Raw genomic sequence first — 16,545 nt, 5'->3', positions numbered from 1 at the left:
ACACAAAATGAAAGTTGGGGAAATTAAAAATAAAGACCACCTTATGGTACATATTTAATAAAAACATATCTTATGATACTCAAATACATATTCTGAAAGTGTTTACCTTATTTGAATTTGTGAGTAAGAAAGTCCTCTGCAGATTTTCCTTTTCAGCCAAACATAACTGCAGTCTGCCAATCTCCTCTTTGAAATGAGTAATCATACTTTCTTTATTCCCATCTAAATTTTTTAAAGTCTGGACCTCTGACACAAGCTTGGTATTTTCTATTTCTGTATTTTTCAAATGTACCTAAAACCAGTGATTGAAAAAGTTAACATTAAGTTAAAGTTTAAAACACTGCTATTTATCTCTAACCCTAAGATGATTAGCAAAGGATTTACTTGATTAGGAGACAAAGACCTAAGTTCTATCAAATGACTAGTTAAGTGTGTGCAAACAAAATACAGCTTTCTAAGCTTTGTAAAATATTTTCCACAGGGATTAATTATAAAATCTAATAACACTGTGTGGTCTATTCCTTTGAATTATTGCACATTCTCTTTAAAAACTGTAAATGGATTTGGATGATCTTTGTGGGAAACAGATTATATTACAAAAATACTAAAATACAAAGTCATAACCAGAACAATGACATTTTAAATCACTCAAATTTTAACCTGTAGAGAAACAGTTCTTTACTTCCTCTATGCTTAAAAATAATGTATTTGCTGATCAAGTAAACCCAATTACAATTTTTCTCATAACTTTTGGCTGCTGCTGTGTTAACAAGTAATATTCCATAAACAGAATTAGAGTTTACAGGTAAGTTCTTTATAAAGAGATTTTTGCTCAGTTAATCAGAGAGAAATAATTTAATATACTGATTACACATTACTCTTCTAAGTGTATTTATACTAAAAAATTAATGCCTGTTCAAAAGGACAGAATTAGAATAAGGACAAATTAAAATCTAATCAAGAAGCCAAGACTTTTGCAGCACCATCTTAAAAACACTACTTAATTTTCCTCTAAATTCTGCATGTACACACACACACACACACACACACACACACACACACACACACACACGCACACTGCCACTGCCACTGCCACCCCCACCCACCCGGTCAGAAAACTAGGGGGTTGCAGAAGATTGTGTCGATATAAAAATTTCAGTGTCAGAGCCCGAGTGATAGCACAAATGCGTAGGGCATTTGCCTTGCAAGCAGCCAACCCAGGTTTGAGTCCCAGCATCCCATATGGTCCCCTGAGCACCGCCAGGAGTAATTCCTGAGCGCAGAACCCCTTGTGCATCTCCATGTGTGACCCAAAAAAGAAAAAAAAAATTTTTGCAGTGTCACTCTGATACAAATAGCTGAAGCTTTTGCATCAAGAAAAATGTATATATTAGCAAGCTGTCAAACATACTTCTAAGACACCTTAGTTTTCCTATTCTTTACCAAATCTTCTGCAAAGGACTCATCTTTTGCAAAGGCTCTGAAAACATACAATTCAAAAACATTCTTCGTAAATGCTGAGAAAAACAAAATTAAAAATCAAAGTAAAATTTAAAAAAAAAACTCTTAAGAAAGAGGTAAAGGGAAAATGCTGGATTTTCCTTAAAATGTGTGTGCCAACCCTTTAGGAAGTATTACATACTGTTCTCAAAACAAAAGGCAGGGTGGAAAGGTGATAGCTTTGAAGATACGTTTTCCTCTTTTGAAATCCTAATATGCTAGTAATAACTATCACTACATCTTTCCAACATTACAAGTTAGGACCTTCATAATCCTCCCTAATAATAACTAGTTGAATGCCTTTCAAATAAAATTTACTTGAAGAAATAGAACTTAATTCCTCTTTTCCTTGAGCAAGCTGACTGACAATGTTTAACTCTGGAAGCCAGCAACTGCCTCCTTGCTTTCTCTTCAGACAGTGCTGCTCGCTCCAGGTTAAATTCACTGTGAGATGCTGGCAAACATTCAAACAGTCTATGACAAAGCCACACAGATAGGTCTTCCGCCAAAGGCCATGTGAAATGAGTCACTCTGACAGACCTCCAGTTCCAATGAGGTCTTTTAGTTGACTTCATCCCTTGCCAAAATCCTGACTGCAACTCTGTCAGAGAACCTGAGTTAAAATCACCACAGTGAGTTATTTCCAAATTCCTAAATAGTAAAATCTGAGGTATTTTGTTATAAAGCAAGAGATAATAAAAATGAAATGTTAATCACCTTATAAAGTTCCTTTTCATCCTTTTCCATCTTCAACTGACATTCAAATTGTTCTCTTTCATACTGTGTCTTCCTGAGTTTGTCCTTTAAACTGAGTTAGATTGAATAACGTTAATACAGACACCAAAAACTTTGTTTAAAAATTTTTAAGGAGCCAGGTGGAAAGCTCTAAGTTTGGACGATTATGGGTGGGAGGCGTAGGAACAATACCCATGGTCTCCCAAGAACTCCAGAGTAGCGTCTGAACACTACCAGGGGTGGCTCAAAAACAAACAATAAAAAAAATTTAAGCATAAAGACTTTATAAAGAAGCATCAGAAGTACCTGTCTAATTCAGTTTCTTTTGCAATTGCTCTTTGTGTCACTGACAAAATATCTTCCTCAAGCTGGGAAGATTTAGACATAGCATCATTGTACCTCTTCTTTAAGTCTTCATTTTCCACTTTTAAAGTTTGTGATGCTTCATTAAGCCCCTTAAAAACAATAAAGCATAATGAGGAACACAGAAATTTGAGTAGGTTAAATTTATAGCTAAAAAATCTATACATTCTTAAATATTTGAACCTTGACTTGTTCCCTCCAAAATTTTTAAACAAAGACTAAAAACTAAACATGAAATTACCACTGACATTCATTTAGCTTTTCATATATATTATTTCCCCTTTCCTGGATTTTTCATGCACACTTTTAGTTTTAATTTAGTCTAATTTTCTCACAGTTGTCTTCATCACAAGGCAAGCAAAAAATTAGAAAGAGAAAAAAAAGAAAAAACATCTTTCATTGTTTGTGTTCCACATTTCAATGTTACCCTGATAAAATATCAGCTTTCATGTTACTACCAAGGTAAACATCCACTGGTTTTGCAAATAGATCAAGTGGTACCACTGGTAACAGCACCAAGATAAAGGCCCAAGCAGTGATTATGTGATCTGAACAAATATTTAAAGAACAAAAAGAAATATTAAAAAGCTCGCATACACAACAAACATATTTCTATATAAAATGAAATAGTATACCTTATAACTTAGAAATTTTAAAAAACTGATATATTTAGAAAATCAACTAATTTATAATAACTTACTCAAACTGTTCTAAGAATAAAATAAGGCCTTTTCCTTGACAGGCTAGCATATGCTTTGCTGACAGGAGCCTGGGTTTGGAATTAAACCTAGCACAGCTGAGTATGACCCAAAAAATCAACAAAAAATGCTATTTTTTAAAAATTAAAAATAAAGAAATAAGGTTATTTCTGCCCCATTTATAGAATAATAAAACCCATAGTTCACATACAGATACTTTACTATAAAAAACTATAAAGAAGAAACATTGATAAATTAAAACAAATTGGGCTGAGAAAATAGTTCAAGTAGTACAGCCATGGCCTCCTAAGTAATACGAAGTTGAGACTGATCCCCAATACTGCATGCTCTCCACCCCTCAACTCTCCTGTCCCCCAACCTGGCACTGCCAGGTGTGATTCAAGTGGGCCCTGAGCACTTTCAGATAGGACCCAAGTGTCTCTAAACCAGCATTGGAAATGGTCTCTATTTTTTACTGTTTTGGGTGCCACACCCAGTAAAGCTGGCGATCAGAGACCATATGGGATGCCAGGGATCAAACCCCGATTGGATGTGTGCAAGCAAACATCCCAAATGCCAAATATCCCACCTGCTATACTACTGCTCTGGCCTCATCTCTTAAAAAAAAAGGGGGGGGGGGAATGGTTTAAAAACATTTTTTAATTTCCCATCAAATTAAAACTCACCTACCCAACCAAAACAAAAAAATTCAAGAAAATCACTATTCTATTAAACATATCACACATAATATCTACATTATATACTTTAAAATATTTGCTACGTGGTAAGGTAAAGGGTAAAGGCCCTCCCGTTGATCGTCGATTTGCTCGAGCGGGCCCAGTAACGTCTCCATTGGAGACTTTGTTGTTACTGTGTCTGGCATATCGAATACTCTCGGTAGCTTGCCGGGCTCTCCGAGAGGGGCGGAGGAATCGAACTCGGGTCGGCCATGTTGGCCGCTTGTAAGGCGAACGCCCTACCGCTGTGCTATAATACATATATAATATATAAATATAATATACATTATTTACTACATAATGTATATGATACTTTGCTTTTCAGGAGTATATCAGCTGGTTAACTTATGGGTAGAATGTGACATTTAAATATCTGCTAGGATACGAAACTTCTACATTACATCTACACTTCACTATAAAGTTTAATGACAGTATTGGTCAAACACATTCACTATATTGTCTTTATTTCTTCTCAAAGCAATTATCTGCTTCACTTAATCTGTGCCATTACCCAAAGACTAGTTAGCTAAACCGAACACTTGCCAATTTCAGTGACACACCAAAGTAAAGTTTCCCCCTCTACTATAATTGCTGTCAATATACAATCCTTATAAAATCTAAATCACTTCTGATATTTGTCCTAATAAATTCAGAGTAGAGGTTTTCATTAAAATTTTTTTTACGTTTTATATTTTAGTTTTATTGAATACTCTTAGTGCTTCAAATAGGCTATAGATTTAATTAATCTAGGTATTTTTCACCAATTTGAATAGCTTGCCCAGAGGCAAAGATTAGCTTCGAAAGAAGTTCTGTAGAGTAAACTGCATTCTTAAAAATAAATAGAGCAGGGCCAGAGCTATATATAGAACAGCAGGTAAGGTGTTTGTTTTGCATGGTTTGTTTCCCATCCCTGGCATCCCATAATGGTCCCTCGAGCACCACCAGGAATAATTATTGAGTGCAGAGCCAGAAGTAACCCGAGCATCGCTGGGTGTGACCAAGAAGACAAAAACAAAAGCCATAAAAACAAAATGCAAGGAGCATAAGCTCTGAAGGTGGGAACCTCTGGCTTGATCACAGCACCACATGGTCACCAGGCCACCCCACCCAAAAGCAACTCCACAAGACCAACTACCATGCCAGGTATGGCAACAACTACAACAAAAATCAATACTTTAGGACCACATTTCAAAGTATTCTTGATCCCTTAAGTACATGTTGTATGTAATGGGTCATCTTCATGAGTCATTTTCTGTCTTATGTCTACAGTTCGGGCTTACCAAGAATGAAAGAAAAAACAAGGCACTCAGCTTCAGCAAAATGTCAAATTTAGTTCCAATTAAAAATAGAGAGTAACAAAGGAATTACAACAATTGACTAAAACATTTAGCTAAATGCCCTAAAAGGCAAGATAGGCACATACAAAATTTTAATGCATTCTAATATTTGGTGCATAACAGCTTAAGATTCACATAAAAAATATAACTCCCAAACCAAACCATATCCTGAATTATACCAGTATTTCCAAAAACTACATATTCCTTAAAGTGAGAGTGGTAATAAACCTTAAGACATCACAAATATTTGAGATTTATAATTGTGCTCATTGCTTAATTCTATGTGTGCCTTCTAAATATTTTTAAAAACTGAAATAACATCAAATTTCTACACTTCACTAAATCCAGTCTTGAAAAGTAATTTTTAACTACTTTAATTTCCCTTCATTTGGTGTTTATATAAATATATTTTCCCACCAATCCCTTATATAAAACTTCTATAATTACACATAAAACATCTAAAATAAAGAAAAACATCTAAAATAGTTGTCACAGACTAACAATCTCATTAAGCCAAATATAAAAATATTTTAACCATCTACAGAAAGAGAACACTTGACAACAGATTAATAGGACTTTGATATTCTTTTGGAGGGGGGGAAGTGATGAGGTCATATTTGGTGGTGTTCAGGACTTACTCCTGGTTCTGAGCTCAGGGATGACTCCTGGCAGGCCTGGGGGATCATATGGAGTGCCAGGGATCAAGTCCAGGTTGGCCCCATGCATGACAAGCGCTCAATCTGCTGCACTATTGCTCTGGTCCAATAAATAGTTTTTTAAATGATTTTTACTCACTATAACTGTTCAGTTCTTGAAAACAGTACTCAGCTATTTAAGACACAACCAACCTTATTCTCTGTTTGCAGCTGCTCACATTGCTCTTTCTCCTGGTTAAGTTCTTTTTCCATTCTTTCAACTTGTTCTCGAAGCTGTGCTGTTTCTTTTTCCAGAACAGAAATTAACTTTAACAGTTCTTCTTTTTCTTTCAAAGTTTTCTCAATTTTTAACTGTTAAGACACAAAATATAATGTGCTCTTAATAACCCTAAAATGTACAAATCCAGTTTAATTCAAAATAACAAAGACTCTGTGCCAGGCTGTGAGGTGGGTTGAGCCCTCCCCACCTCAAGGGACCGAGCCCTGGCAGCCGACCTCCACTGCCCAACCACTGCCACGCTCCACGCCATTTTCTGGACCACTCGGCCACGAAGACACATTATAAGACACTTCCTACCCATTTATGTCTCTCGGAGAGCCCGGTAAGCTACCAAGAGTATCCTACTCACAAGGGCAGAGCCTGGCTAGCTACCTGTGGCGTATTTAATATGCCAAATACAGTAACGACAATAGGTCTCATTCCCCTGACCCTGAACGAGCCTCCAATCATTGGGAAAAGACGAGTAAGAAAAGGCTGCTAAAATCTCAGGGCTGGGAGGAATAGAGACATTACTGGCGCCCGCTCAAGTTATTCAACCAGTGAGTGATACAGTGAACAAAGAAATGCAAAGAAGCAACTCTCATAATTACCACAGATTACGCAGATTTTTCCAGTCTTCTGATGGAAAAATTCATGAATTATACATTTCACCCTTTTTTTGGGTTTGGGCAAAGAAGATACCAATAGATGTGAAATGAATAAATTTCATTATCAAATTGCTCATCACTTCTCAAATCTGTACTTTTCAAATTAAGTTTTCTAAGTACCTGAATTCTGGACTTTTGTTAGTGTGTACCTTTTCTTGACTACAACTACATGAAAAATCTTTATATCCATAAGAATTTCCTTATGCTATTAAGGCTTTTGCTACTGGATTAATAAAATTTCTGGTTCTTTAACTAAAGTAATAAAAACTTTTCACTGTCACTATCCTCCCATTGTTCATCGATTTGCTCAAGCGGCCCCAGTAACATTGTGAGACTTGTTACTGTGTTTGGCATATAGAATACGTCTCGGTGGCTTGCCAGGCTTTGTCATGCCGGCAAGATACTCTTGGTAGCTTGCCGGGCTCTCCGAGAGGGGCAGAGGAATCAAAGGCAGAGGAATCGAACTCGGGTTGGCCAGGTTGGCTGTGTGCAAAGAAAATGCCCTACCCGCTGTGCTATCACTCCAGCCCAATAAAAATATTTATGAATATGTATTTATGGATATATTTAAAGTAACTAAAGAGTAAATTTCTATAAATATAAATGTCTATATAAATATAGAAACACAAAACATGGCCTGTTTGTCTAATCAGACTTTTTTAAAGTGCAAGTTTAAAACCAAAATTCCTACTGTAACAATCTAGTAGTGATGCAGCTGATCCTTGTGAGAACACAAATAGCTAAGCTATATTCAGTAGGGGGAAGAAGGGAGGGGAGGAGGGAGATGCAACATTGCAATATTCTTAAAGAAAATTACTAAATTAAGGGTCTTAGGTAATAAATAACTTGCCTAATATTTCTCATCAGTCAGAAGTCTTTGATTCTAAAGGGGAAAGAATGTAAACTCAGAGGAAAGACTTCACAAAGGCGGAATCATTTATTTAGCTAAAATATTCTCCCCCGGTAACCCCCCAATTTTTTCCCCAGGAATCAGAAACCAAATTGATTCAACTCTAAAATGATTTTTATGAGAGTTGAAGAGTTGAACATATTTAAAATGAACCTCAACATTCTCCATCAATCCAAATAAAAATGGCAGGAGTAAATTTCCTCAAATGCAAAACATTTATTTACTGTATTCCTTTGACATTTTCTACTTAAATTTTTATAAATGGTTTTAGACTCTCAACCTGGCAGATTAAAACTGAAGATACATCTGACATATAGCAATGAACCATCATAAAAGAACAACTTTTCCCCAGTGATTAATAGACATATTACCTCCATATTCATTACTATTTTGCTGTATTTACTATAGTTCACTTTATATGTTAAGTTTACCTATGTAATTTTTGTTGCTAAATCATCTAAAACACAACTGCAAAAACTGCACCCATAAGCACTTCAGAGGAAGCATATCCTAATATAAATCCCTATTCAAATCATAACTAGATATCAATTTTGTAATATCCAGAAAAGAATATAAAGTTAAATATTTCCCATTGTCCCCCAATGTATCTACTTTTGAAAAATCTAGATTCCAGTCCAGATCCACATATTGAACTGTCTCATTTAATCACTATCATCAATGTTCTATTCCAACATTGGTACTAATTTTGTGCAATTTCAAAGAGAATGAGTAAGATGTTGTGATGAATGCAGAGATTTGAAATACTTATTTTAAGAAGCTGGCGAGAACATCAAAATATTTTGCCTCAGAAAAATCAGAGACAGCAATGTAAATTCTCTTCTTAAAATGTCATGTATCAGTGGGAAAAAGTCAAACTATGCGATACTCCAAATTACTTAGAGAAGCACAAGACACACAAAGATGCCAAAACACCCAATGTTTTCTAACTAAGGCCTTGAAATCAGGGTGGTCTAACAACCATTCTATAAACGGCAATATAAATCCCAACTACATTTTTCTTAAGAGCTGGACATGCTTCAGCATCTCTGACTAACATTCAAAGTATTGAGCTAAAAACCATAATCAACAGGCAGCTGTCATCACAAAATGTTTTAGTCAGCCTATAAAAGTTACATTTGTTTAAGATAAGAGAGGAATTTCTAGAAGGGAGAAAGCAAGATATAAAAGAATTCACAATAAAAGATGACTGGTTCCTTCTAATCTTCTTGGTTCAACTGTCTAATAAAGTACCTATAACCTTTTATTTGCTCTACTCTCAGTTTTTAAAGATAAATAAAATTAATTTATGGAGATAAAATACCTACACATAAAAGACAGTCATCTACCTATAAAGAAAAAGCAATGACCTGCCACTGACCAAGTATCACTGCAAATTCACTGAAATTCTATTCTAAAACAAGTAACAAAGGCTGTTCTCTACAGAAACTCAAATGCAATATCCTATTTTCTATGTGGGTAAAGCTATTAAGACATTTCTTAAAATGAGAAATGTTCTAAGGCTGGGGTTATAGTCTAGAGACAGAGTACATACATAAATTCTGGGATTAATCCTCAGCATCACAAACAGAAAAAAAGAATGTTTTCCTAGGACTAGGGGACAGATTAATGTGTTGGAGCACAAATCTTGCATACCAAGAGTCTAGGTTCAATCCCCAAAACCATGTGATCTCAAGTACAGTGATACTATGAGCACTGCGCAGGAAGTAACCCCAAGCTAGTTGGGAGTAACCCAAAAACAGACAAAAAAATATTGTTCTATTTTTTTCCTTCATAACTACACATTTTGGGCCAAGGATATAGCTCAGTGATAGATCACTTGCCTTGCATGTGTGAACAACCCTTAGATTCAATCCCTAACACAAGAAAAAGAAAAATAACTAAGGACTTCCCCTATAATATAAAAGCAGAATATTCCTATTTGGCATCATTTAGTATGTATTTTGGAGACATTCAAAATGTTTTCCAAACAAATTTGTGGCAACAGAATAGCCAGACCCAAAAATTACCCATAAGATGATACTACATAGAAATGTTACACTTTTGAATAGTGGGGGAAACTGGTACTAAAAATTAAGAACACTAACAATGCCTCATTTATCCCATCTACATCATAAATTTGTATTGAAGTCAATGCAATAACTATAAAATAATAGTAAAAAACTTTCAGGGTTTTTTTTTAAAAAAATAAACCATAGTTTAACTAGGTTTATTTATTTGAACAGAAAGAAAAGGTCACTCATGGTCAACATAGGGCTGGAGAGATGGTTCAGCAGGTAGGGTATTTGCCCTGCATACAGCTGATGGGGGTTCATCCAACTGCATCCTAAACGGTCCCTGAGCCTCACCAGGAGTTAATTCCTTAGTGTAGAGCCAGGAGTTACTCCTGAGCATCACCAGGTGTGGCCCCGTTAAAAACAAAAAACAACCAACCTAAACCAAGAGATTGATATGTTCCTCCAACTCACCGCTATTAAGATACAGCACATCCAATGAGTTAGAAATTTTGCTTTACACCACTTTCCCACTTGTTGGTTTTCCGATTATTGCTACCCTGAAATCAATGATTAGGCCAGATACAGGTGAGGACGGGGAACATTAGGAAGGTTTAGTTCTACATGTTACCAGGAGTTAGTTACTTATTTCAAATATCTGCTACACACAAAATTCTCACAGACCAAGAACAAACCAAGTCACAGTAAAAACATAATTATGACCCAAAAATGAACTATTTCAAAACTGACACTGGAAATTATTTTAGCAAAAATACAGTTTCAAGTTTCAAGGGGTCAGAAGATAGTACAGAGTTAAGGAATTTGCCTTGCGTGCAGCGAACTCTAATTCAATCTGCATGGTCCCCTCCTATTCTACAAAGCACAGCTGGGAGCAACCCCTGAGTACAGAGCTGGGAGTAGTCCCAAGCACATGGCCTAAACACCTAAGCTCACTCAAAAATATATAATCTCGTGCAGTTTGTCTGTATCAAGCTAAAAATTTTCTGCACACCAAAGGAAACAATAAAATGAAAAAGTAACCTAAAAAGTAAGAGAAAAAAGTTGCAATCATTTATCTTATTAAGAAGTTAATATACAAAATACAAAGAGTTCACATACCTCAAGAACAAATAACAATGATTTTTTTTTTTAATGAGAGGGAAAGGGGCTTGAGCAATAGCACAGCAGCTTTTGCCTTGCACACGCCCAACCTGGGTTCAATTCCCAGCATCCCATATGGTCACCCGGGCACTGCTAGAAGTGATTCCTGAGTGCATGAGCCAGGAGTAACCCCTGTGTATCGCTGGGTGTGACCCCTCCCCCCCAAAAAAATGACAGGAGAATGAAGTACATGCATTACATGGTCCAAAGCACCACCAGGAGTGACCACTGAGCACAACTGGATATAGCTACGCTTCCTACTCCCACCCCTCAAACTGGACAGATGATCTGAATAAACGTTTTTCCAAATAAATCATACAGATTTCCTATATAAAGATTTATGATCATCTCTAACAGAAATCAAAACAATGAGTTATCACCTCACACCTGCTAGAATGGCTATTATCAAAAAATAAAAGGGTTGTCAAGAATATGAAATGATGAAAAACCAGAGGAGGGTTCTAAAAAATGAAAAATATAACTACTACAGAATCAGCAGTTCTACTTCTGGATATTTAAGGAAAAGAAAACACTAATTTCTGTTTTTGTTACATTGCTATTTAAAACAGGCAAACAACAGAATCAAGTTAAGTATCTATCAGTGATAAACAGATAAAGACATGGTGTGAATTCACACAGACGTGAAAATACTCTAGGCAGATTACTTAACCATAAAGATTTTACCATTTGCCAACAACATGTACCAACCCTGGGTACATCACACTCACGGTCACGGTCCTCCCGTTGTTCATCGATTTGCTCGAGCGGGCCCAGTAACGTCTCCATCATGAGATTTGTTGTTACTGTATTTGGCATATCGAGTACATCACGGGTAGCTTGCCAGGCTCTGCCGTGCGGGCGAGATACTCTCGGTAACGGCCGGGCTCTCCAAGAGGGGAGGAGGAATCGAACTCGGAGTCGGCCATGTTGGCTGTGTGCAAGGCCCTACCGCTGTGCTATTGCTCCAGCCCGGGTACATCACATTAAATAGAAAAATTCAGACACATACCATAGGATCTCCTTACATGTGAACTCAAACACCTGACTCATACAGACAACAGACTGATAATTTCAAGGGCAACAGCAAGATGCAAAAGGGAAGAAGGACTTTTAACAGTGCCAACTCCCAATTACAAAATAACTCACTGCATGGAGACTACAGTAAGTAAAACCAATTTTCAATATCTGAAAATTGCTAAAATTTTTAGCAGATCTAAAAATTTTCATTGGGGCAGGTGCGGGAGGTAGCTTGCCTTGCACACAGTTAATCAGGTTAGATGCCCAGCATCCTACTTGGACCTCCAAGCATCCTCAGGAGTAGCCGAGTGCAGAGCCAGGAGTGACCCTGAGCACTGCTGGATGTGGGCCCCATGCCCACCACCCCACAAAAAAAATGCCTTTAAGGTTTCCGTCACTAGGCCAAGAATGTGTAGCTCAGTAGCAGAGCACATGCTTAACATGTGTGAGACCCGGGGTTCAATCCCTAGCACCGCAAAACAACTTTTTCATTATGGAAAATACGTTTTTAGTCATACGATAAAGGATTTTAAACTAGATTGCTGTGGGGATCATTTCCCAGTTAATAAGTATACATACACTCTTTGTTTTACTGCTGATAAAGTTAATGTCAATATAAATGTTATGTCAATTAGATCTAAATTGAAACAAAATTTATTACAGGCACCACATCTGTCAGTGCTGAAGCCATGTATGTGGTGCCAAAAACGTGAATCCATCTCACATAGGTGCTCTACCACCTTACCATACCCCCAGTCTTCTAAAACCGTTTTTTCCCTCTATGAATGAACAGCTCTCTGTTGGTACCAACCTCAAGAAGGCCAGCTTTTGTGGTCACAACCAACATGTCAGAATTTCCTTCATCTTCCATAGTAAGCAATTCCTCAACCGGAGAAGATGCTCGAAACTGGAATGGTGTACTTGCGCCACGAATTTCACCCTTATGGGTAACATAACAGAACTGATAAAATTCTCCATCATCATTTGGAAGGTAATATCCTAAGAGAAAGATTTTTTGAAATTCAGTTTTGTAATATTTGCCACCTCTTTATTCCAAAAAGGTAGATAATACAGGAAAGCTAAGAAATAAATCATCAAAACAATGGTCCCCCCACTTCATATCTAACCACCCCCAAAAATTTCCTATCACAGGTTTACACTTAGATTCTCAGAATTTCCTTACCCTATATTTCCTGGCCAAATCAACTTGTATGGCAGAGGCAAGTATGTAGTCTCCAATGAGGCAGTTTGAGGGGGAGGTTGCTGATGAGCAGGAAAGGACCAACAACAACAAAAAAAAATCTCGAAGTTGGGAGTCTTTCCTCAAATTTAACATTTGTTAACTACAAAACATTTTATGACACCCATGTAAAAAAAAAATCCTAGCCATAACCTATCTTTTATATTCCTTTTCAGGGGGCTGGGGAGACAGCGGGTGCTCTGCATGCACGAGCCCTGGTTTCAACCTCTGCATGGACCCAGAGCACTGCACTCTAAATGCTATGCCTTGCCCCCAAAAGAAAAACCCTTTTTTAAGCAAATCGACTTCCCTTAGACTTACATTCTTATAACTGGTTTACATTACCATGGTATTCTTAGCATCACCCCTCTACCTGTAATTGTTATTCCCTCCACACAAGATGCAGTTCCATCCCACTAGCAGAAAGATCCCTTCTGTTTACAGCTCCCACTCCCCCATCCCCTTTCCCTCTGGTAACCACCATAGTTTTCACAGTCTAAAGAATTAATTTTATTTTTTTCTTGCCAGTTTACTTGCTCCAGTAACTCATACTATAGATTAGTAAAGTTATCTATAATTGCCTTTCACTTCCTGATTTCATTTTGACACTACAGCTTCTTTATCCAATCATCTATTGGGCACTTAGACTGAGTCTGTCCTCCCGTTGTTCGTTGATTTGCTCGAGCTGGCCCAGTAACGTCTCCATTTTGAGACTTGTTGTTACTGTGTTTGGCATATTGAATATGTCAAGGGTAGCCTGCCAGGCTTTGCCATGCGGGCGAGATACTCTCAGTAGCTTGCCGTGCTCTGCTCTCCGAGAGGGGCAGAGAAATTGAACCCGGCTCGGCCGGACTGGCTGAGTGCAAGGCAAACGCCCTACCGCTGTGCTATTGCTTCAGCCCAGACTGAGTCCATGGTGTGTCTACTGTGCATGCTACTGTGAATGGAAGGCAAATATCTTTCCAGATTAGTGTTACACATCCTTCAGATAAATATTTAGGAGTGACAACGCTGGATTGTAAGAAATTTCCTATTTTAAGGAATTGCCATATCCTTTTCCAGAGGGTGGGCCAATTTACATTCTGACCAAGGGTACCAGAGCTCCTTTCTCTCTCTGCCTTTTCACAAACACATTTCCAACCTCTGATATATAGACCCATCTTATTGTGATTTTACTTAGCATTTTCCTAATAAAAATGATACTGAGCATTTTTCCCCCATGGGCTGTCTGTATATCATCTTCAGAGAAATGTCTATTCAGAAATGTCTTTTGCCCACTTTCTGACTTGGCTGCTTGCTTTTGTTGTTTAAATGTAATTATGGATATTAAAAGCTCTTGTCAGATGAATGATGTGCAAACATCTCCCATCTACTAGGGAAACGTTTAGATAGTGTCTTTTACTATAGAATGTCCTTTGTTTCTGAATAGGAACCACACTCAGCAATGGTAGGGGTACCCAGGAATCCCTTCCACCAGTGTTCTGATTGGGCAAGAGGCTACAGTCTGTTGTGTAGAGGCAGGCACTGCAGGAGAAGGGGCCATGATGGTTACACCTCATGTGTTTGGAGAGGAGGAGCAGCACGGGCAGGCAGTGCCTCGGCAACCACAGGGCTTTCCTCGCGCAGGGCTTCCCACAGGTGTTTGCGCTCAGTCACTCCATGGACTGCAATTTATTCTTCTGATTTAATTTGATGCAGTCGGTTTGTTCTTACTTTTGGTTCCCTTAGAGTTGAGTATCCAAACATGCTTTATGCCCAAGTCCTGAAGCGTATCACCTATATTTGCTTCCGTGTATTTTTCAGCTTTTAGGGAGGGAGGCTCTCAAGAAGTGCTTGTGGCCGGAAGGGAAGGGTACACACCTGGCCAGGCAGTTCAATGCTTGAATCTGAACGTGCTGAGCTGCTTGGGGCTGGCAGTGCTGGGAGCCCCCAGGGCACAGCAGGCCTGGCACACTCAAGGAAACACAGCACATTCTGCGCCTGGGGTCAAATCAAGGTCCCAGGAAAGCACCCAGGAGCCCTGTGCTCTCTCCCTGGCCCATTCTAAATAATTCACATTTGTATACGCAACAGCAAAGTCTTTCATTCATTTGGAGTTAATTTTATGTACACTGTTAATATGCAAACAGGTTTTATTTTGCATATGGCAGTGCAGGTTCCCAATACTATTTGTGGAAGAAGCTTTCTTTTCTCCATTGTATTGTCTTGGCCATTGATTAGTTCTTCATATATGCGTGCATCTATTAATGGATTCTCTATTCCACCATCTCTGTGCATATGTGTTCTAATACTACACTGTTTTCATTACTATGGGCATGATTTCATGCACACCATGTCTTCATTTATTTTCTTTTCTGAGAACTTCTTTTGACTATACAAGGTAATTTATGATTCCATACAAATTTTAGACTTGTTCTATCTCCTGGACAAAAGGCCACTAGTATTCCTTTAGGAATTGTGTTGAGTTTATAGATTATTTTCCATAAACGAACATCATAATGGCAAAATACTGAATGCTTTTCCCTTATAATTTGGAACTAGACACAGATGCCCATTCAAACCACTACTTGGATTTTATCCTATTAGACTTTATTATGTAGAGGTAAATTCTTTTTCTTCCTTATTTTGCATTCTTCTCAATTGTTTTTATCATAAATGAAATTCATTAAATGCTTTTTGAGCATGTAATTTTGTCTTTCTGATGCTCTTATTACATTAACTTAACATGCCTGTATGCTGAACCATCCTTCCATTCTGTGGGAAGAATCCCGCTTGGTCACAGTGAATGATTCTCTTTTAACATTTTATGAGACTCAAGACTTTGTTGAGACCTCAGCTGTTGTATTTATCAGAGACGTAAGTCTTCTGTTATCTTTTTGTGTGCTATCCTTTTCTGGTTTGAGAAACTTAAAAAACTCTAACCACACAAATCCAAAAGCAGTGGCAATACCAAATGTTGACAAAGATGTACAACAAGAATTCTCATTTTCTGCTGCTAGAAACACAAAACGGTATTGCTACATTAGAAGGTACTTATTTCTTTCAAACTAAACACTCTTACCATAAGACCTAGCAATTTGATTCCTCAGTATTTATTCAACTTAACTGAAAACATCCACCAATACAAAAAGTTGTGTACAAACATTTACAGCTGCTTTGTTCACAAATGTCAAAACATGGAGGCAAGTAAGATGTTTTTAATAGAAAAATGAATGTACTATGTAACATCTATATAACTGAACATTACTGATG

The 16,545-nt window shown here is 37.5% G+C and overlaps 1 protein-coding gene across 1 annotated transcript in view; it reads right to left on the bottom strand.

Moving 5' to 3' along the window:
* The window catches only part of TAX1BP1 (Tax1 binding protein 1), a 47,133-nt gene that overhangs the window by 14,813 nt on the left and 15,775 nt on the right, over nt 1-16,545 (bottom strand). Inside the window, exons 4-8 of the mRNA XM_056118613.1 lie at nt 12,865-13,052; nt 6,219-6,377; nt 2,542-2,690; nt 2,218-2,308; nt 107-292 (exon numbers count right to left, since the gene is read on the bottom strand). Coding sequence (XP_055974588.1) covers nt 107-292; nt 2,218-2,308; nt 2,542-2,690; nt 6,219-6,377; nt 12,865-13,052 — 773 coding nt within the window. The remainder of the gene's footprint in view (nt 1-106; nt 293-2,217; nt 2,309-2,541; nt 2,691-6,218; nt 6,378-12,864; nt 13,053-16,545) is intronic.

Source organism: Sorex fumeus, unplaced genomic scaffold (genome assembly GCF_029834395.1).
Source record: "Sorex fumeus unplaced genomic scaffold, SorFum_2.1 ptg000037l, whole genome shotgun sequence".
In the NCBI taxonomy this organism is placed as follows: Eukaryota; Metazoa; Chordata; class Mammalia; order Eulipotyphla; family Soricidae; genus Sorex; species Sorex fumeus.
This window is presented reverse-complemented; position numbering and strand designations above follow the sequence as displayed.